This window comes from Lepidochelys olivacea (assembly GCF_965140295.1).
Source record: "Lepidochelys olivacea isolate rLepOli2 genome assembly, chromosome: 6".
Taxonomy (NCBI): domain Eukaryota; kingdom Metazoa; phylum Chordata; order Testudines; family Cheloniidae; genus Lepidochelys; species Lepidochelys olivacea.
The window spans coordinates 11,929,334-11,952,812 of NC_140416.1; the positions used below are offsets into that span (position 1 = coordinate 11,929,334).

At 46.3% G+C, this 23,479-nt stretch overlaps 1 protein-coding gene across 1 annotated transcript in view; it reads left to right on the forward strand.

The window, feature by feature from the left end:
* Positions 1–2,595, forward strand: part of DAGLA (diacylglycerol lipase alpha) — a 45,678-nt gene extending 43,083 nt beyond the window's left edge. Inside the window, exon 19 of the mRNA XM_084631082.1 lies at positions 527–2,595. Within this exon, the coding sequence (XP_084487208.1) occupies positions 527–1,454 (928 nt within the window). The 3' untranslated portion in view covers positions 1,455–2,595. The remainder of the gene's footprint in view (positions 1–526) is intronic.
* The last annotated feature ends 20,884 nt before the right edge of the window (positions 2,596–23,479 follow it).

Sequence of the window (23,479 nt, forward strand, 5' to 3'; positions counted from 1 at the left end):
AGGAGCAAGCAGAGAGGAGGAAGAGGCTGTTGACTACCCAGAGGAGCGAGACTTCCATGTTCTAGCCAGAGCAGACTCTAGAGTGGAATAATATGAGGCCATTCTTGTTTTGGAGGTGGGTGAAGGGGAGAGGAGGTTACTTTCTCAAGCCTTGTGCTGTGAAAGGGAGGGTCAGAGATAGGGCGGTCCAGGATTGGAGCCTGCTGCTGCTTCACTTTCCATCATTTCCTTCCAGGTGAGAGGCTACTCAGGGAACTAGGTACAGGGTGATGGGTTAAATTTGTGGCAGGCGAGAACTTTAACTGACAGTGTTGGGAGTTAGGAGGTGGAGAGTGAGATGCTGATTGCCACGGTATATGTGACGGTGCTGGGCCCAGAGGTGATGTCTGACATGCACTCAGTAAGCAGAGCTATGTTGGTGCTGAGAGATGGTGTCTGGGACTCCCTCATTTACACAGGAATGAGCTGGTATCAGTCAGGTTTCAGAGTCATGCAGCTGCCTCATGTTTCTGTTGTCTCTTTGCAGGAGCAAGTCCCATTCTGAAATCAGTTTGGAGGGGTTTTACGAGACCAAGCTCCTTTCTCCTGTGCAGAAGGACCCTGTGGAGCTACTGCTTCTGGATACCAAAGAGCGTTTGTCTGTGGAGCTGCAGGACCGTCGTGCTCCTCTCGCTACCATGGAGAGTCTGTCTGACAATGAATCCATCTACAGCTTTGAGTCAAGGCGCTCCTCTGGATTCCGGAGCATCCGCGGTTCACCCAGCCTCCACGTCGTCATGGAGAAGGATGAGACACACTGCTTTTATATAGACCCCATTATCCCCGAGGAGAACCCCTCCCTCAGCTCACGGACAGAGCTGCTTGCTGCCGACAGCCTCTCCAAACACTCCCAGGAGACCCAGCCCCCGGAGGCCCTGCACAACAGTGGTGGCATTACCCCCCAGCGGCGCGGCAGTGAGGAAGGGGCTGGTAGTGAAGGGGACCACGTTTCCTTCGTCCCCGAGGAGGAACTGACCCTCCAGAATGGACGGCTTACTGATGTGCCCAGTCCACAAGTGCTGGAGTTTGCTGAATTTATAGACAGCCTCTTTAACCTGGACAGCAAAACCAGCTCCTTCCAGGACCTCTACTGCATGATGGTATCTGACAGCTCCAGTGACTTTGCTGAGATGCCCAAGTCAGTCAGTGATCAGGAGATCCTGCTGAGAGCACAGTATGAGCCCAACCTAGTCCCCAAGCCCCCTAGGTTGTTTGCTGGCTCAGCAGATCCCTCTTCTGGCATCTCAGTCTCCCCCTCATTCCCTCTGAGTTCCTCTGGAGAGCTTATGGACATCACTCCCACGGGCATGAGCAGCCAGGAATGCCTGGTCACTGACAAAATCCGGACTTCCACTCCAGCTGGTCATGTGACCAGCCCTGCCAAGCAGGAGGACCTCATGATCTCAGCCCTCTAGTGCAGGAGTGGAGGGGTGAGGCTCCAAGAGCCAATCCCATGAGCTGAATACTGGGATAACACTTGGAGGAGCTGGTCATTGGGCAGTTCGGAAGTGGGGGAGACGCCTGAGAATGTTCCTTCTGGGGTGCCTTGCTGGTGGCATCGTGACGTCAGGGGGATGGATTCCGTATGCTGGGTCATATGCTTAAGTTTGGGAGAAGATGTTCTGCCTCTCAAAGCCTGCTACACTAAGAGGGTCTCATCAATGGAGTTAGATGTTTGGTTTCCCTACCTCAGCCTACTGGATTAAATCAGAGGGCAGATTCCCTGCCTCAGGGCATCTGCTGAGGCACAGGGCTCAGATTTCCTGCTCGAGGGAGTCTGCTGGAGACAGGGGGTGAATTCCCTGAGGTGAGAGGACTGGATTATCAGAAGTAAGGGTGTATCACCTCCCGTTGTCATTTAAGTGGTGTCAATAGTGAGCAGATTGCGACTTTGGGCCCAATTGCACTAACACGTCACGTCTGACCCAAGCACCAATTCATCACCCTTTCATGGTGTTTGTTTTTATAAGACACTCTCTCCCGTTTTAAAGCCATTGGATCTGTATTCCCAGGGAATGCAGCCACCCTCTCCCTGACCAGGCGCAGCGAGAATCAGGCTGGCACTGTGTGTTTTCGCTTCCCTGATTACCTCTGAGTTCACTGACTACCAGGCTTCTTCTGAGAAGAAAGGAAATCCATGTACTAGAGAGCCGAAGGCCACTGCTGCATCCGTCCTCCACCAGAGGGGTGGGGAAGGTCTCTTGGGTCTCGCCTTCATCACTTCACAGCTCCCTGGAACACTCGGAACTGGTGATGTTCCCACCACAGACTGACAGGATTTTCATCTCAATACCGCATGGATGGATTGGTTTAAACTAGCTTTTGGTATTTAAAAGGCTTGCCAGTGCCAAGCATTATCTGCCAGGTCCCTGTGGTGCCAGGGAGCCTCCTTGGGCCTGTTCCTGGTCGTCAGTCCACCTTCCTCACAGACCAACACTGGTCTCTGCCCTCGGAGTTCAGGGAAAAGATGAACCTTTACCAAGTGTTGAAATCTCATGTATGTTTACAGAGCTGCTAAGCTTTTCAGAAGGTATTCATTACACAAATTGGAAAGCCTTCCTGGAGCAAGAAGAATGTTCTGTTTCCCCTTCCTTGCTGTTCCCTCAGTGTGGGGGCTGAGGGGAGAGTGGAGGGGGCAGGAGGTGCTGTTATTGCAAATCCTTGTTTCAAAGTGGAGGCCCTTTGATCCAAGCCCAAGGGGAAGCTGCATGCCTCCCTCCCCACAGGGGTTCATCCCCTTCACCCTGCTGCACGACAACTCGTTAAAAAGCCCCAATATATTGTCAACAAAAATAGTGACTGAGCAACCAGTCCTGTTGCTCTCAATGCCAGTGCCCAGGGTAGCCTGCTGGCTCTACTGAATGAATGGAAGGGATTTTCCGATGATGGAAGCAGGAGGGAGACTAACTGCCTAGGCAGTTAAACATACTGTGACCTACAAGAGTCCTCTAACTGGAAAAAGACTTCATATCAGAACTCTGCAGAATCAATCCGTGTCTCTGCAGCTCTGCCCTCCTTCACCGGAAAAGAATCTCCTGTTTGAGTCAGCTGTAAAATGCCCCCATCATACCGGAGCCCTTGGCTGTGCAATTCCCAGGACAGTGAGAATTCCATGCTTCTGATAGGTTAGCCCCATTACACAACAGGAATTGATGGGTCCAGTTCACCATCATGGTACATGTGTGTTGTTGGTTGTTTGTGCTAGGTGCTGTACAAACACCAAACAAAAAATAGTGTAAAATGGCACCAAATAAGAACAGGAACATTTTTACACCCACTCAGCATGGCAATGTTGAATTGGCTCCTATGTGTCCAGTGTGACAATATCATGTAGGGTAGATTCCCCAGTCCCTACCATGAAATGCTTAGTCACTGGGAGTGCAGACATTTCCATTTATAAATACTAAAACAAAATCTTTTTAACTGTCCCAGTAGTTTAGATTCCAGATGTGACCTTTCTTAAAACTCCGGCAATCAGAGGGAATAATGTCCTTCAGATTCTAAATATCTTTTTTTTAATCTATTAGTTGCTGAGCAACAAAGTTCCTTCTTTTTTTTTTTTTTTTTTTTTTTTTTAAATAGGCCCTACCAAAAAGAGCAGTGTGGTGTGTTCCCCTTGCTGGCTTTGCAGCAACAGTTGACCAGCATTGTGCTGACAACATGAATGGTTCTGGCACCTGTACAAGAACAACTGTATTAATACTTGCTGGAGGATTCTCTGCTCCTTGAAGTCTTTAAACCACGATTTGAGGACTTCAATAGCTCAGACATAGGTGAGAGGTTTTTCGCAGGAGAGGGTGGGTGAGGATTCTGTGGCCTGCGTTGTGCAGGAGGTCGGACTAGATGATCATAATGGTCCCTTCTGACCTTAATATCTATGAATCTATGAATACCATCCTCCATTGGAAGTGCAGGGCAAGAACACATGGTAAGGGAATTAAAAGGTGATTTTCAGGAAGGCGTTACAATGAGCAGTACAGTTTAGAATAACAAGGGGAATTTGCAGAATTTAGGGAGTAGGACTAGCAGGCTAGGCTCACCACCTGCAGCAGTCTGCTGAGGGTGCTGCAGTGTGGACAGGGTGACACCCTGCCTCAAGCCATCTGCTAGCCTTGGGGAAAGGGCGCATGTTCCTGCCTTGCCCAGTAGGCTGAGGTCGGGTAGTAATTATAACACTTAGCACTTATCTAGCGCTTTATATTTTCAAAGCACTTTACAAACATTAATGAAGGAATCATCCCAACCCCTAGTAGTTAGGTACGTACCTACTGTATTAGGAGATGCCTCGGAGAATCTGCTGAGGCTAGGTGAAGCCAGTTCCCAATTTTGGGAGATTAGGGGGTCAGAGTCACAGAAATTATGGGATCAGATAGCTTCCCTGTTAGTGAATGTTTTGTTAGCATCTAAGTGATTTCACAAGTGACCAGATTATAACTAATGAGTCACACTACTGCACTAAGATGTCACGTCTGACCTGGGCACCCCTTTGTTGCGGTTGTATGTTTTAACACTGTCTACGTTTTCCAAGCCATTGGATTACAGGGAATTCAGAAGCTCTCTCCCTGACCAGCGGTAGAGGAATCTGGCCAGCAGGGTTTGTTCTTGCTCCCCAGTTTACATGCTCTGTGGCTATGGGGCTTCTGCCAAGAAGTTGGAAATATGCAGCTTCTGGTGTCCCAGGGCTGCCACTGACCAAAGAAGAGGGGAGTTGAGGTGTGAGAGGGTCCAATTAGCAAAGTTTCCAATGACAGTATCTCATGGCCTCCCCTCTTGTAGTCATTTTTCATTGTCCCCTCCTGGGAAATCACAGAGTAAACCCATGCTCTCTGCACCAGCACTGCCCAAACACATGTTAAATTTCCCCCTTGAAGTGACTGATGCATAACTCCACCCCATTGTCTTATGCATTATAGAGAGCATTTGCAAAACGCAGCCTCCCATTGCACCCAAAAGAACATATCTGATGTGTTCGTGTTTAACGCTGAGCCCGTCACTAATCCGCCATACATATCCCATGCTGCACTCCACCTTCTCTGTCTTTCCTCTACTCTGATACGTTTTCTGAGACAACTATACCTAGCACTTAAGGTTCCTTCACTGCTTGACTGCCGGATCTTATCCTGCAGCTCCTGTGCAGCCACCTTGTGCCTTTAATGTTTGGATGGTCCATTGAAAAGTCAGTGGGACATCATAATGTGACTGGGTCAGTACTGGATGTACCTGACACGTTAGAGAGCAGCTAAGCTGTTAATCGTTTGTGTCAGTTCTTGGGGCACACTCTTGCCTTTCGTCCCAATCAGTGAGTGATTAGTACTGGAGTGCCGTTCCAGTGAACAGTCAGAGCAGAAGGCACCCAAATTGCTGGAGCTGAGAGGCTGGGTTTTCTGCACCTTAAAAATTAAAATGTATAAAGTGAAACCTAATACACCAATGCAGCTTTGCCAAAGAGTCCTACAAAGAAACCTCCCCAATTAGGCACTTCGTGGTTAGCTGAATAATAATGAGACAGCACTTGCATAGCAAGTTTTATCTTCAAAGCCCATAGCAGACTGTGATGGACTGTAACCCTGAAACCTTGGAACATTCAGGGACAACATGGGAGGCTTTAAACCATTGTAACAGCACTGGTTTAACTCCCATACCTCCTAGGTCAAAGAGAGATGGGCTCTAATCCTGTCTCTGAAAGTAGTGAGGATCCATGAAGGGCGTATGTGCTTGGGTGATGGATATTGCTCTTGTGCTTTTTCAAACAGAACCGGACCCAGAACTGATCCCTGTGGGACCCCCCTTGAATTACTGATAACTACTCTCTGGAAATGGTTTTCCAACCAGTATGCACCCACCTTATAGTAGCTACATCTAGGTTGTATTTCCCTAGTTTGTTTATGAGGAGGTCGTGCAAGACAGTATCAAAAGACTTATTAAAGTCAAGATATACTACATGTACCGCTTCCCCCCCATCCACAAGGCTTGTTACCCAGTCAAAGGTACGGTCCCTTTCCATTTTTTTGAATGTTCCTTCGCACTGGAACACCTTATCTACCATCTTGATATCATTCAGTATTTTATATATCTTTGATGTCCCCTTCTGATTTGTCTCATCTCTATACCTATGCCGTCCCAATCTTACCCATCTCTTCATATGGACATTTTTCCATGCCTCTGATAATTTCTGTCTCCCATGTGTGAACCCCCCTCTATTTCTTGCCCTATTCTCTTTTTAGATAGGGTGACCAGAACTGCACAAAGTATTCCTGGGGAGGGTATCTCATTGACTTATAGAATGGCATTATATAATATTTTCAGTATCTTTCTCTCTCCCATTTTTCATGCATTCCAACGTTTTGTCTGCTTTGCTGACCACAGCTGGGCATTGAGCAGAGGTCTTCATTGACCTGTCCGCACCGATGCCCAGGTCTTTTTCCCTGAGTTGTGACAGTTACTTTGGAACCAGTAAGGCATATGAGCTGTTCAAATGATTCCTTACAATGCCCATTAGCTTCATTAATCAACACTGAATTTCAGCTGCTGGTGTGTTTCCCATTTGCCTTTCTTGGCTAGGCCCTTCTGAAATCCCTTAAGGTTTTAGTCTTCTCCAATCTTGGCTAATTTACATATTTTTTTTGGTCATCTACCAGTGTTCTAACCTTACTGCTTGCCCGTTTTCCAGATCATTGTTCCATATATTACATAGCACTGATTCTCATATGGAATCTGGGGAGCACCCCACTAACAAGGCAGAACAAATATCACCCAGCCTATGCAAAATGTGCATATTTTCCTTTGCATGTTTTACTTGCAGAACAAGCAGGTCTATTATAAATTCAGTGTGGCTGCTTGGAATATCCTGGACTGCTCAGTTCTAGGCTATCTGCCATTCCTCTGCTTGTGTACACGCATATGCACACACTTGCAAGTACCTTGTGTACTTTTAAATGCCGCCTGCTCCAGCTAAGTCTCACTTCACATTGTGCAGGAGGGCAGCCTAGTATAATGTTTAATTTCCCATCGTGATGAGCAGCGCTTTCTCTGCAATAGATGCCTTGGGAACTCCCCCCCTGCTCGTGTTTTGCTAGAGCCTGGTCTTCATTATGCTAAGTAAAGCAAGCACGCTTACATTTAACCAAAAGGCTAACCCCAGTTTATCCCTTTTCTCCATATACACAACATACAGACAGTCTGGCTGCAGAGACTTTCCTACTCTGTGGCAAGGACAGTGGCTTTTAATCTACTCTTTCTGGTTACAGTAGCTCTGTGTGATTTGTATGTTCTGTAGATAGCACATAGATTTTAATACTTTCTTGATAAGGTGATTAAGTAAATAAAATGCCTATAATACTTGCTGGCAAGACATCCTAAGTTAACCTATTGCAAACCTCTGCTAGTTCTGCCTTTTATCAAACCTCTGCTAGTTCTGCCTTTTATCAAAGTCCCTCCAGCCTTCCTCCAATTTGCAGAGTTAATTGTTTTCTTTTTTTTCGGTCTGTAGTACGGTTTAAGTCTCAGATTCCTTCTTCTGAATATCCCTCCGCACTGCCCCCAGTTTGTCATTGACATCGCCTATCTGAATCTACCCGAAGCTGGGTTTTTGCTAAGAGGGTTATTGTTTCGTTATGTTGCCCCAACCCTCATGTGTTCAGTTTCTCTGCATTTTTTCAGAGTGAAGGGACAATCCCTCTGATCCCTCTTCTTTCAGGTTAGGGTGATTTGGGGAGTAAATGACTGTTAGCTAAGTGCGTGCTCCTTCTCTATCGTTCCTTAGCAACAAAAGTTAGTAATCATAAGAGCAGAGGGAAGTAAAAGAGTAATGGATTAAATGGGTAATGTATTAAGTCTGAGGACTCAGTGTAAAAGAAAAACCCAACATAGAACAAACAGGGATACTATTATTATGCGTATGACTAGTGTGGTAGACGCTGTACAAAATGATACATTACATGAACTATTAAACAAGGAAACAGGATAAATAGATTTAACAGTGTGGCAGCCTGCCTAGAGCAAGGCATTATGTGCAGTGAGCACGGTGTTGGTCCTTTCATAGTTAAGTAAAGTTAAACTCAAAATTGGCTCTCCGCACCTTTAAACTTGTAAACGAACACAAAAAGTAACTGCTTGGTCATAACATGCAAATGAAGGTCCTGACCCAGCCCAGGTTCTAGGTTAGGACTGAGGAAGTCCTCTACTGGCCCAGCTCCACCCACCACCCCTCCTGGGATGAAGCAGGCAAACTTTCTTAATTTGCCTGTGCTTTCCTGATTGGTTAGTGTCTCTTTCTAGATCTTCAAGGCTCATGGAGGACTAAGTCATGTGGTACCCAAGCTTGAGTGGGTTTGTTTCAGGCAGGGTGGTGTCAGGGTGCTGACGCTTCCAGCCAGGAGCAGAGAAGGCCTGATAGAGCATTGGTACAAGTAGCAAATAGTCCTTATTGTCACTGAGAGATGAGACACACACACACACACACACTCATTCCTCACAAGCAGTGCACACAACCCCTCTTACGCTGTCTGAAGGAATGATCTAGAAATCCACTGCTCATTTTTCACCGATGTTCTCTCCTTTGGTCTTCTATATGAGAGATTGTTCCCCTCTCTAGCCTCCAGCAGGACTGGCACAACCAGGAACTCCGCTCTTCCTTTTCAGTAACTACTGTGGAATTTAAGGTCTCTGTATATTCCCACCATCACTCTCTTCCGAGCTGGAGCATCTCATGGCCTCTTGTTAATGTCCAGATTTGCAGTCAACTGAGAAACTAAACTAACGGATGTCAGAGCCACATCTCTTGTCCCTGGGTTACCTCCACTGTTGTTCCTGAATTGTACAAGGTTACATTCCATTGCACATGCTGTGACTGAGCAAGCCTCACTGTCCTGCTGTGAGTTAGGCAACTATTATCCCCATTTTACAGGCAGGAAAAGCGAGAAAGGGAGGTGGTTACTTGCCCACGGTCACATAGTGAGTCTCTCTTAGGGCATGTCTACACTTACCAGTAGATACACTGCAATCGATGTAGCAAGTGTCAATTTAGCAGGTCTGGTGAAGACACGCTAAATTGATGGGAGAGTGCTCTCCCGTCAATTTTTGTACTCTACCTAACCGAGAAGCGTAAGGGAAGTTGACGGGAGATGCTCTTCCGTCGACACAGTGCAGGGTAGCCACCGTGGTAAGTGGATCTAACTATGTTGACTTCAGTTACGTTGTTGACGTAACTGAAGTTGCGTAAGTTAGATCAACTTACTGCGATAGTGTAGACCAGGTCTCAGATATAGGATTAGAATGTGGGAGTTCCTGGCTCTGAAGCCTGTGCTCAAGTCACTAGATCATCCTCCTCTTGCAGAAAAGTTTATAAAGAATCTGTGAAATGGATTGATCAGCGTTCTTTTCCCTTCAGCCTCAAGCCCCTGTTGGGGTGTGTCTCCTATGTGCTAGTAATATTCCCTTCCTAACTACTAGAATCCCTTATGATAGAGGCCACTCCTGGCACCACCTCTGCCCCCATGACAGGAAGTTGTGATACAGCAGGGATCATCCCATGGGGACTGCAGTTCCTGTTTGCTTTGATCAGTGTTTTACACCCCACTCTTAAGAGTCAGGGGCTTCACTGCCAAGTAAGATGGTAGGAAACCATATTAATGTGGTGGGCAAAGACTCAAACCCAAATCTCTGTGAGTATAAATCTCTGTGTAACTGGAATTTTGATGAGTTCTCTAGTAAGGAAGCCCCTAGACTAGAACTCTAGTCCCAGAAGTGTGGGGTGCTGGTCTCCCCACATCAAGAGGCTAGTTGTGGGGCTCTCAGCTCCCTCCAGGAGGTGGGTGTACCAGAGGCAGCATGCTGCCTTGCTGCTTCTGTTCCCACATTTCACTATAGTAGGTTTCTGCTTCAGCATCTCCCTACCAAATTCATGCCCTGTGCTTCTCTCAGAGCCATCTCACTCTGTACCCTGAGCAGGAGGAGAGGGGATGAGGATGCTGTTGGCATAAACTTTGGTTCTTTAAAGGCATATGCACTGGAAAGTCAAAACAAAACCAGGGAGAGAGCAAATCCAGTTCCCAGATGTGTATGACTTTTGTCGTAGGAAATGGTCCCAGGAGACATCAGGAAATGTACGAACTTGCCTTCAAGCACTTTGTTGTCTCCATTTATGTTTTCATTGCTTCTGTGCTTAGATTCATGTCTTTGTTGTGCCTTTGTTTTCTATTGCAATGTAAGGATCCTGTTTGGGACAGGACACCTGGCCTACTAGCTTCCTTTTCCCACCTGCAGAGACAGTGCTTCTACCTGGGAATGGGGAAGGAAGGGAGATGACAGGTGGGGACTGGACCAGCATCACTCTGGCTGCCAGTCTCTGTTTTCCCATCTTGGTTAGGCCATGCCATGTTTCCTCACTGTCCCCTGCTCCCTCAGGTTGTCTTAAAGTGCCAATAGCAAAGCCTGGCTGATCTGAAGCAGGTCTCCTTCTCATACCCACACAAGTATATAAGTCACCCTTCTGGATCGATCTAGTCTGGTATCTTGTCTTGGGCAAGGACAGTTTCCTGCTGTACTATGGGAAAGTGACCCCTGACATGCACTATGTCTAGCCAGTCATGCAATTCTGTATTTGTCCCCTGGCTGGTGGTCAGAAGATTTAGTCATAATAAGCAAAACTGCCCCCGTTTTTAACTATGGCTCTATTCTGCAAGATTTCATGATGAAAGGAACTGACTATATTTAAACTGTGCATTGTATTTATGGTGTAACTGACTGCACTTAGACTGTGGCTCTAGAACAGTGATTTTCCAATGCCAGACTCTGACATTAGTGGGGTGGGATTTCTGCTCCTCTCATCCCTGTGTTTGAATCCCCTGCTAACATGGCCATGCCTTGTTTTGCTTTTCTCTTACATAGGAGGGGTCCGTCCAGCCATTATGTCCATGAGAGAGGGAAATGGTTATTTTGCCACTAGTTTAAATGATTTTGCAAAAATAAATACAATGCAATGTAGGCAAAAACCTCCATCAATTTTGATTGGAGCTCCACTTCTCTGCTGTTTGTCATAGTCCTAGTGAAGTTCTGATGTTCCAAAGTACATGGTACATGGGCAGTACTGGAGGGGCATTTTCCACTCCCACATAGCATGTATGTTACTCAACATTCAGACTGATTTATTGACAGTCGCCCACGTGGTCTGTCTTGTCTTAATACACACTTTGGGGGCATGGTGCATACAAAGCACTTGCATCAGAGGTGTGATTGATGGATCACTCCCTTGTACCCTATCACGTCTCAATGCCCATATCAGCATGTCTGAGGCGCCCGCTGGCGGCCACTGTCTTGTGGAGAAGTGACTTCATCTGCGATGCAGAGGCCTCTGCTCCAAGCTCCCTCGCCGAGCTGCTGCAGTCAGAGGTGTAGAGGTCACTTCAAAGCAAGAGCCTCGAGCTTCCACTCCAATGACAGACTCTGTTGATAAATCCAGTGAATGGTTTATAGGTGGTGAGTCACATCCCCATCCCTGTGGTCAGAATGGTGGTCTTAAGGAGAAGGGATGCTGCTGCCCTTTAAGACTCTTTCAATTAGTCTGGCCTTTTGCAGGAGAGTCCTGTAAGGAGAACTGCCTGCCTGCCTGGCCTCCCAAGTATGCTGCTGCTCATGTGCAAATGGCAAGAATAGAGGAGCCCAGATGAAGATTTCTTTATGCCCTAGTCTGCTCACTTTCCCTGTTGCATGTCCCTTGGGATGGAGCCGAGTTACATGGACTCAGTGTTACAGAACACCCAGCTTTGTTCTAATGGGGCCTTTGGGCCCTCGCACTTGGGAGGGGTTTTACCAAATGATGGTTGCTATGGAGAAAGGTTTGTGTACAGGAAATCACACTCCTTTTCCATTCCCCATTCCCCCCCCTTCAACAGAAGTCGAGGCCACTCTGTGTAGGAAAGCCCCACTGCCTGCTTCTTTCACCCTTTTTCACATCTTGTGCTGGGGCAAATTGGACCAGGGCAATTTCTAGCAAACTCATTCACCCCAACCGCCTGTTTAGAGTCTTTGTATCACTGGGGAGAAGGCAACCCCCTTCTATCCAGCCCTGAGCTGCTCCGACTCCCTCTCCTGGGCCTTAGAGAGCCTTCATATGCAATCACTGGGGAAGCAGTAAAGGAGCCCATGTTCTCACACTCACTCAAGAGGTCACTGCCCTTCCCAGGAATGCTGCCTGCTGGATCCCTGCTCCACACTGCCCCAGCATGAAGGCTAAAAGGAAACTCAAGCTCTCTTCATGTGCCATTCTCACGTGACTTTTTTGTACCTATGTATGAAAGATCTAAACTAATATTGCTGTAAAGAAAGATACAAATTAATATAGCATATTATATAAAGATATATGTATATAAAGGTTTCTGTATATTGTATAGAGTTGTGTATAAAATGGATGTAGAAGTATGGCTGGTGTATGTGCCTCCCCAAGCTTGGCCTGGAGAATGGTAGAGCCATGTAGTTTGACTGATGTGATGTCTTAAAGGACTGAGCAAGGATGAGAGAGTTGGGAGAAAATAACCCTATCTCTATTGCCAAGGCCCAGGGAACAACCAGATACTACTTCGTCATTAAAGCTGCCTGGGGCTTTCTGTGGAGAGGCATTCAGATGATGCTGAGGTCATCTCCAGGGCCATGTATCTCCCCTCTATAGATCCCTGGGTTCTGTATCTCTCCCCCATACAGCTCTAGAGCTGGTATCTCCTCTTCTCCTTGGAGATACTTGTGGTCCTGTATTTCCTTTCCTCTTCCCAATCCCCTGCACCCACTCTGACCTCTAAGCCTTGTATCTCTCCCTGAACATACCAGCCTCTCTGTGTCACTGGGCAGCTCAACATGGATCATAAAGGAGAATCCTGATAGCGACAGGAAACTTCATGAGCTAGAAAGTAGAAAATGCAACCTAATTGTCTTCTTCCTAGTAAGGAGGAGTTGACTAAGAACACGAGGGTTACAAGGCAGTTTGCTGCTAGTGACTATCAGCTATCTGAAATCAACATGCTGAAAAATGGGGTTAACATGAGCAAAGGCAGTAGATTCAAAGAAACAACTCTTTTGGGGAAAAGGTGTGCAGTGGAAAAAAGTATGAAAACCCACCAGTGTGGAAGAATGCTGGAAAGATGGCATCAGAAAGAGGCCGTAATCCTTCTGCAAAAGAAACATGCAGGGTAGAAGTGGTGACCAGTGTGGCTTCACAGAGATCTGAGAGTAAAAGCTCTTCAAGACAAAGGATTTATCTTAATCGATGCTTGTAAAGCTGTTTGTGAATGTAAAGTGCTGCTCACATTATTTTTAGGAATAATAATAGTAAACCTGTCCTGGAAATGGAAAAGGAGCAAGGGAACCAGACAAGAATACACAGGTAAGGAGAATATGGGGAGCAATCTGGATGAAATCATGCTGCACAAAGGGGCATGATCAGCTGTTAGAAATATATGGGCAGAGGGAAAGAGCGCTAGAAAGAAAATAGCCCCATTAACTCCCTGTGTGAGGGTTAGACTAGATGACCTTTGTGGTCCCTTTTAACACTATGATTCTATGATTAATAAATCAAGTGGAATAGTTCTCTGAATATTTATTATGGTCATTCCCAGGTGAGACCCAGGGCTGTTGGGGGAATTAATAACTTCTAAAATGACTAAGCTATTGAACTACTTATAAAAATGTCTAACAGAAAAAAGGAGTTTATATTTATATTAATCCATAAACAGGAACAAATAACCATGTAAATATAGCTACTGGTGAGGAAAAATGTGAATATATACAAAGCAGGCACTCTGGATGTTAAACATCTTACAGCGTTAAGGGAACTAGCTAACGAAGCACTGAGAATTATTTTTGAAAAATGGAGTACTGTGCAGGTACTAGAGAAGCAAATGTAATGACAGATCTTCAAAAAGTAAAATTAAAGGATGATCCTGGCAATTACCATCTGGAAAGTAATTTCTGTTCCTAAACAAGAGATAGTGAGAGCAAAGCTGTAGGGGTTATCTAAGAGATGATGGTATGAAGTGAATACAGGGCAAATTGCACCAAACGAACTTGATAATTGTTAATCAGATTCCAAAACTGGCAGACAAAGTAATAACTAAGGCTGTCAAGCAATTAAAAAAATTAATTGTGATTAATTGTACTGTTAAACAATAACAGAATACCATTTATCTAAATATTTTGGATGTTTTCTACATTTTCAAATATATTGATTTCATTTACAACACAGAATACAAAGCGTACAGTGCTCACTTTATATTTATTTTTATTACAAATATTTGCACTGTAAAAAACAAAAGAAATAGTATTTTTCAGTTAATCTAATACAAGTACTGTAGTGCAAGCTCTTTATCAAGAAAGTTGAACTTACAAATGTAGAATTATGCACAAAAATAACTGCGTTCAAAAATAGAACAATGTAAAACTTTAGCGCTTACAAGTCCACTCAGTCCTATTTCTTGTTCAACCAATTGCTGAGACAAACAAGTTTGTTTACATTTGCAGGAGATAATGCTGCCCGCTTCTTGATCACAATGTCACCTGAAAGTGAAACCAAGTGTTCGTATGGCACTGTTGCAGCCGGCGTCACCAGATATTTACATGCCAGATTTGCTAAAGATGTATATGTCCCTTCATGCTTCATCCACCATTCCAGAGGACATGCGTCCATGCTGATGATGGGTTCTGCTCGATAATGATCCAAAGCAGTGCAGACCAATGCATGTTTATTTTATCATCTGAGTCAGATGCCACCAGCGGAAGGTTGATTTTTTTTTTTTTTTTGGTGGTTCAGGTTCTGTAGTTTCTGCATCAGAGTGTTGCTCTTTTAAGACTTCTGAAAGCATGCTCCACACCTCATTCCTCTCAGATTTTGGAAGGCACTTCAGATTCTTAAACCTTGGGTCGAGTACTGTAACTAGCTTTAGAAATCTCACATTGGTACCTTCTCTGCATTTTGTCAAATCTGCAGCAAAAATGTTCTTAAAATGAACAATGTGCTGAGTCATCATCAGAGACTACTATAACATAAAACATATGGCAGAATGCGGGTAAAACAGAACAGGAGATATACATTATTTCCCAAGGAGTTCAGTCACAAATTTAATTAACGCATTATTTTTTTAATGAGTGTCATCAGTATGGAAGCATGTCCTCTGGAATGTTGGCTGAAGCATGAAGGGGCATACGAATGTTTAGCATATCTGGCATGTAGATACCTTGCAATGTCGGGTATAAATGTCCCATGCGAATGCCTGTTCTCACTTTCTGGTGACATTGTAAATAAGAAGTGGGCAGCATTATCTCCAGTAAATGTAAACAAACTTGTTTGTCTTAGCGATTGGCTGAACAAGAAGTAGGACTGAGTGGACTTGTAAGCTCTAAAGTTTTACATTGTTTTGTTTCTGAGTGCAGTTATGTAACAATAAAAAACCTACATTTGTAAGTTACACATTCACAATAAAGAGATTGCACTACAGTACTTGTATGAGGTGATCAGAAAAATACTATTTCTTTTATTTGTCATTTTTACAGTGCAAATCTTTGTAATAAAAATAATTATATAAAGTGAGCACTGTACACTTTGTATTCTGTGTTGTAATTGAAATCAATATATTTGAAAATGTAGAAAAACATCCAAAAATATTTAATAAATTTCAATTGGTATCCTATTGTTTAACACTGCGATTAAAACTGCGATGAATCGTGATTCATTTTTTAAATCGCAATTAATTTGAGTGAATTGCATGAGTTAACTGCAATTAATCAACAACCCTAGTAATAACCTGTGTAGTTGTATTGTACTTAAGAGTTTTTACTAAATCATTTGAGACAGTATTTTACAAACTCTTACTTAAAAATGTCATTCAGATGGTCTTGGCTGTCAGGCCTGTAAGTAGACGAGAGCCATTATAAATGGTAGTATGTCAGGTGGGGAGAAAAGTGCTAATGGGATGCTCAAAGAACCATTGGTTAGGCCCTATTTTGTGTAGTATCTATTTGAGAAGGGTAGATTAATGATTTATGACGCCTCCAACTGAGTTATGTCGCGTTACCTTGATCACTGTGGCTTTTAGACTGGAAGAGATGCCCAGTGCCACACCAGTGGAGTAGTATCTGTTGGGTAAACATTCTCTCCTGCAGCAGGTGGCGCTGTCTCCCTTGCACTCAACCCACTGCTCTTCCTTATTGCAGAATCACCTCTCCCTCCAGGTTTCAGGCTCCCCGCTGCTCTGAGCCAACAGCCAAGTGAGCAGAGTACTGTTCACTCAGTCTGTGGGAAAGTTCTCTGGGGGCTTGCTGAGGTGGTTCCCTGATTAGGCCCCTGACCGGTGCTCCTGTATCAGGCACTTGTATTCTGTATTCATATAGATACAGTTACAGGACTTTTTTATTTAGAAGAGAGATCCAAAGTGTTCAGAGGTTTCTAAACTGTACTAGTTATGATGCTCCCCTCCCTCAGAGATCTGTTCAGTTGGGCTTGTGATGCTAAGTCAGCCCTGCTGCACAGCAGGAGGCTTATGAAAGAGTAGCAGTAATAGAAATATTCAAAACTCTCTGAAAGTTACCGCACCGGCTGGAGCTTGGGCTCTGATGCCTCGGGAGTGGGGTGGGCTTCAGAGCCCAAGCTCCAGCCTGTGCGGTAACTTCAAGGCTGTGACTTCAAAGCACTGTTTATGTGGTTATTTCTGGAGTGCTAGTGTGAGCCCTGCGAGCCCAAATCTCTCGCTCTGGTCTGGAAGATTAGCTTCTGCGGGCTGCATAACTGTACCCAGCGCGGCCCCAGTGCATCGAGTGCGAGACTGGGACTCAGGAGGCCTGGGTTCTAATCCTCTGTCTACTGGGTGACCTTGGTTGACCCCATTCCTTTCCAGTGCCTACAGTACAGTCAGGAGCTGTGACACACCTGATATAGCTACCAGTGTAGCCACGGCGGCACGGGCCAGCCTTGCCAGACCAGGCCCCTGGTCTGTGTTCATGCTGCTCAAGTCTTTGCTGCTGTTGTTACTCGAGCCAATTTTGATTTAGCACGCTCAGTGTGCACGTATGCTGCACTCACACTCCCCGCTGCAATGTAGACATACCTTCTGTGCCTCTGTATCCCCACCGTCTTGTCTAGTTAGATGGTGAGCTCTTAGGAGCAAGGGCTAATATGTACATAGCCCAGCGGGGCCCGGATCTCGGTTGGGGCAGTAGAAACAGGAGCAGCACTTGCTTCTTCCTCTGAACGCCTCCAACATGTCAGACCTTATATTTAGGTGTATTAAGAGATTAGATGTATTAAAACTATTTTAAGTTATTTTTATGGCTCCCTTTGAACCATACACAGCTGGGCTGATGGCAACTACAGCACCTTGCTTTATAGGGGAGATACACAGAACACCTCCAGTGTGGTTTTGGTTCCATATGTACATAAAGAGACGGTATCTGCCACTGTGGAATGGAAGTTTTAGAAGAGGCTGGTTGGAATGATTTGCCTCTCTCTTGTGTGGCTTTGCTACTTGTGAATACTGCAGCCATCCCAGACTTGTGTGGGTAAACCCTTTCTATCACACCATCCCACATTTCCTCTCTCTACCTACACACTTAAGGGGAGGCTTTCAAAAGGCATAAGTGGGAGTTTGGTGCCCAAACCCCTCACCTTCCAATGGGAGTTAGGTGCTGAACCCCCTGTGTGCCTTTGGGAATCACTCCAGTATGGAATAGCAGAACCACATTCGAATATTGTAGTTTTAAAAAAATTAAAATTCAGAGTTAAGTTGCACAAACCCCACAGGGCTGCCCCACCCATGTAACGGGGGTTAGGATGATTCTGAAACATCACTCATTTTTCTAACTTTTGAAAGGAACAATGAACGACGCATTTTTGGCCTGACCCAGCTCAAACTGAAGTCAGTGACTCCCATTGACTTCAATGATGGCCAGGGCAGCCCTTTTATGCATGGCATCCTTCGGTGTAGAGCAGCCAACTCCATCGCTCACCAGGTCTTCAGGGTAGAATGGGGTGCTGTGGATACTGCAGCCAGTATCTGATGACTGAAAGTTATTAAGGTAGCTAATTGTTTTTATGTGGAGGGGAAGTCACTGGGCTATGGAATAAGGTAAGTAGATAGGGGTTGCATGGGACAGATTGGGCTTTGTGTCTTATAGCGGAAGGGTTGAAGAGGAGGACATTGCAGACTGCATGTATGGGATATAATTCATATTTTATGGTCTCTTGACTACAGAGGGTAGGAGGGGAGGGGAGGGCCTGGACTTTGGTCTGTGTATGGTGGGCTGGAAGGGAGATGTTTCAGCTGGCTCGTAGAGGGAGAGTGAATTGGTGGAGGGCATCTGGTTGGTTAGGTGGCTGAGGTAGTGGACTGGCTTTTACGTGAGTGCATTGAGGGTTTCTGCTATCACACTGATAGGTGCGGTGGTAGATGAGAGCTACATTGTCTCACTCTGTTGGTACTGGAGGGCATATGTGGGGAGGCATCCATGGCTCCTATTGGAAAGAAAGGGAAGGTGGGTGTAAAGACATCTCAGAGACAGAGGTGTTGGGTTAGGGATTCAGGGGCCAGGGCAGAGTAGAAGCTTATGGAACCTTAGCTTATGAACGTTGCCTGCTTTTTGTAACTGCGCTGTTCTAAGGAGGTTCCTTCTGTTGAACTTACAGCGTTGTCAGAGCCACCCTTCTATGTGGTGTCTTGAGTATATGACAGTGTGGGAACCGACAGGAGGAAGTGCTGGAGCAGTAGAGGGGACAGTGTCATTCACTCCCAGGTCGTTGGCCTCCTTGGCTTTCGCACATTCTAGTTAGCAATGATTACAACACAGGTGACGTAAAGTACATCCCAGAATACCTTCATCCTGCACCATGGGAACAGCCCATCTCCACACAATGGAGAAAGAGGCTGAGAGAGGAAATAAACCATCCATAGCTCTGCCTCGTGAGAGCATTCCCTGCTGGTGCCAGCGAGGCACTTCCATTCTTTTCCCTCCGAGTCTGACGCTCCCCTCCCATGGCACTGTCACAGCACCTCAGCTGCTGAGAGCTCTCCCTGACGGTCCACACCACGAACTTGTGCTAAGGGCTGGACAAGAGGATCCAGACCGGAGAGCTCACAGCTGCCCTAATGGTACAGTCTGCTGTCACTGTATAAGTTCTCACACTAGGGCATGCTGATATCTTGCCAGATTTCGTGGTCTCTCTCATTGTCTTTGTCTTCATATCATTTCTGCCCTTCAGGACTCTGTATCTGCTCGGCCTCCCTCAGCATGCCTTCTGCTATATGGATCTCTCCCTCTCAGGCACTCAGATTCCACGGTGATGGGCAAGCAGCCTTATAAAATTAAAGTTGGATTTAGTTCTTTTCCTCCCCACCCCCATCTCTCTCTCTTTCTGTGCGTGTGTGGGTCTCTCTCTGCGCTGCCTGATAGCTTTTATCTCTGTGTTATAGCATCCCTTGGCCTCAAACACTGCTGCAATTCTTCCCCTTGTCAGCGAGCATGGTTATTATGGGAGTCCCCGGCCAGCTGTGCAGAACCCTTCCATTTCATAATGTGGGTTGTGCAGCCACCTAAACAAAACCCTGCTTGCTTGGGCTGCCTCTCACTAGTGCTTCAGGCAAACTGGAACTCCACAGCGTCTCTTCAGGAGCCTTCGCCCCCGCCCCAGGGGGGCAAAGAAAACTCAGGATCCTCACTTCCCATGAGCAGCATTTGTCTTCAGAACACAGTGCAAGTCACATCCCTTTGGGCAGACGGTTTTGGAGCAGTCAGGCAGAGGCACCTAATCCCTCTCGGAGTGGGCTCCTTCAAGTCAGAGATTCAGAGCGTGGGTGCAAAAGGAGAACAGCCGTACTCCATTCACAGACAGTCCCCATACTCTGTTAGCAACCACTGCAGTGGACCCCACCGACATTCCTCTATAGCGCCAGTGGTAATCAAAGCCAGGGACGGTGTCCCTCAGCACTTTGCATGGTTTATAGCAGGGGTGGGCAACCTATGGCCCATGTGCCAAAGGCGGCACGTGAGCTGATTTTCAGTGGCACTCACACTGCCCAGGTCCTGGTCACCGGTTTGGGGGCTCTGCATTTTAATTTAATTTTAAAGGAAGCTTCTTAAACATTTTAAAAACCTTTATTTACTCTACATACAACAATAGTTTAGTTACATATTAAAGACTTATAGAAAGAGATCTTCTAAAAACGTTAAAATGTATTGCTGGCATGCAAACCCTTAAATTAGAGTGAATAAATGAAGACTCAGCACACCACTTCTGAAAGGTTGCCGACCCCTGGTTTATAGCCATAAAGTCATCAGCATCTTTATTCACAGCCCATGATGGAAGGGCACATGTCCACGTGCCAGCTGAAAACACACACACACGAGCAAGCCTGTCAGTAATCCACCCCTGAATCCTCACACTGGTGAATGTATGCTAGTATGGACAGGACAGGCGGGCACAGTCAGGTCTGTCCAAGCAGAGGGTCCTTCCATAGGGGTGGTCTGGTTTGATGTGGACCTCCCAAGTGCTGGGAATGAAAGTCCATCTGTGTAGGGACACCTCACTGGCTAAATCTGAGCTCCCCGCCCTGAGACCCCCGTGCCCACTCGCTGGCTGAGACGGAAGCAGAGCTGGGCTTATTCTGTTATCTCTTCTCAGCAAGGGAACTGCACTGATAAATCTCCCGTTGGTTATTCATTAACCACGAATGCCTGTCCCTGAGATGGCAAAAATTACACCATTGATTTAAAAGAAATAAAAGGAGGTCGCACAAGGGAGTGTGTCCATCTGTGCTGGGGCTGTGTAGAAGTGTCCCACTAAGGGGGGCTTGTTTGTGTGTGGAGGTTACAGGATGGAGGTGCATGAGCAGCAGTTTGCGGATCACATGCGGCTGTAAGATAACTTGTTGAGTGTGGGTCTTTGAACATGGGCTCAGGGTAGGATGCTGGAGCAGATTAATGTTGAAAGATGGAAAGTGCCAATTGCCAAGTATTATTCATTGGCGCTGATACTGTCTACTACAGAACTGACCTCACCCAGGAAGTGGCATTTCCAGTGAAAGGGCACAGAGAAGCAGCCACTGCCCAATAAGGCTCTGAGACTAGAGTAATTCTCCATGGGCCCCAATACATCTAGCCACTGCCGGTTAGGAATGAATTTGCAAGACTTCCAAAATGGCAGCCGCTATTGCAGGGGAGATCCCATTCCTTCACTTGTTGCTGATCATCTAGTTCCTCTTATTGGTAAACAGTCATTGGCCTGGCTTCATATATATAGGGAGAGTAAATCAAATGATGAATTCACACTAGTGTGGCTCTTTTGGGTAATGTTGATCGCTAATTTGGCTCCTGAACCACTGAGTTCTCAGTATCACTGCTCTAGGTTGTCTAAGTTTTTACAAGCGTGCTAAATGCCTGTTCATATGTGAAGACCCTGCTGAGGGATAAGTCAAAGGATTTGTCTTGATTGGGATAAAAGGTGTTTTTAGAACATGATACCTATGATGCTCTGACTAACACATTCTGAGGCAAGTTGTACTTGCCTAAGTCTTCAAGTTGACCAGCTAGTGTGTGCCGAAGTACAACTGGCCTCATCTGCTCTAGAGTTTTATAACATGCTAACCACCATGTTCTTAAAAACACACACCATTTAGCCTAATCCAGATGTACCCAAAGAAGGGCCTTTTGCATTTGCTTCTGGAAGTGGTCATTCTCACTCCTCATTCTTCACTCTTGCAGGAGTGAGTTCCCTACTCCAGCCCAGCTCCTGGGAAAGTTCTGTCTTTTGCACTCCTGGTCCCGCCCCCTTTATTGATCAACAGTTTGATTGATCCAGTGGACTATAGTGGTCATGGGAGGCTCATGGCTGCAGAAGCCAAGGCAATCTCTTAGATAGCTAGCGCTTAGTGAGAGGTTTTGAATATCAGGGCAAAGATATTCCTGGAGTCAGTGCAAAGAGCAGATTACCTGGGTGTTCTGTTCATGGGGACTGTGCTGCTCAGCAGTCAGGCTGTTGTGTTTTGTATCAGCTTTTTCAGCCACTTCATTCCTAGAGAATTCCCACAAGACCATCATTAGTAAAGAGCTAAGGTGGATCCCGTGCAATTGCCATTGACGCAAACCTTCAGAGTCCAGGAAATAAACAGTTACAGTCTAAGCCAAAGCCCATTTAAGTTAATGGGAGTCTTTCCTGTGACTTCAATGGGCATTGGATCAGACTCTAAATCCATATGTGCCTAAAATGTTAAACAAACAGGCACACACACTCGCTACATCCCATGGTAACATTAACTCAAGGGACATCCACAGGACCCATCCACACAATTTCATCAACTGCAGCAACCTTAACTGTGCCCCCGGGAAGCGCCACACAAAATATGTCAAGCTATGGTGTGACAGAGTGCAGCACGCAGACAGGCGCGTCTGCACTCTGATCACTCCAGTGTTAATTAGTTCCCCTTGAGAAAGCTGATGGGGTGGTAATTAGACAATCAGGCTGGCTGGCTGGCAAGTCTAAGGAGCTCATTACCCCATCAGCCCAAGGCTGATAGGAAGGAAGTGCGGGAGGGACCTCTGTTCCCCTCGGGTCCTGGGGAGAGGGCCAAAAGTGCTGTTGTAAATAGACTGTTGCACAGAGATTGTTGTAGAAATGGTGGAGGGGGCTTAAAATAACAAGACACGGTGAAGGCACAGCCGCTGGGGTATGTGCCCTTTCTGTGGGGAGACGGCAGAAGGAGCCACGCCCAGTGACATATGGTCTTGCTCAGGGGTGAAAGTAAGATTAAATTCTTGCTGGTACAGAGGCCCGGCCTCGGGCGGAAGGGGCAGGGCTGGGAGACAGCCTCCCCCAACCAACCCATCCGCGCTACCTGGTCTGCACCGCCCGGGGCTCCAGCGGCGATTTAAAAGGGGCCGGGGCTCCTGGCCACCTCCAAATCACTGGCCCCGGGGCAGCTGCCCCTTTTGCCCTCCCCCCTCTTCCCGCGTCGGCACCCCTGGGGGGGCAAAAGGGGCAATGAGGTTAAAATGCTGCTGCGGCCCATACCGTACCGGCCCGTACCGGGCCATACTGGCCCACTTTCCCCCCTGGTCTTGCTTCTTTCAACCCAACAGCTCTATTCCCCAAACACCCAAGTAGCGATATTAAAAGGGGGAACTCTGCTCTACACTCGGCATGCTAATTTATAAGCACAACACTTTTCTTTCTCCAGTTCTGTGTCAGCAACGCAACGGACCCATCCCATAACAAGTAATGAGCTGTGGCCATGGGGTCACAATAACCAGTACTGACATAGTAGCAATGCCCTCGCTCCCAATTCCCAGACAGGGTTACAATGACCCTCACTCCTTCTTCACCAGCAGGTAAAAGGAGATTCCAGGGATCTATAGTATCTATTTACATCCCCACAGCTTGGCTTAGTGACTCCAGCTCCTCTGGCCCCATTGACCC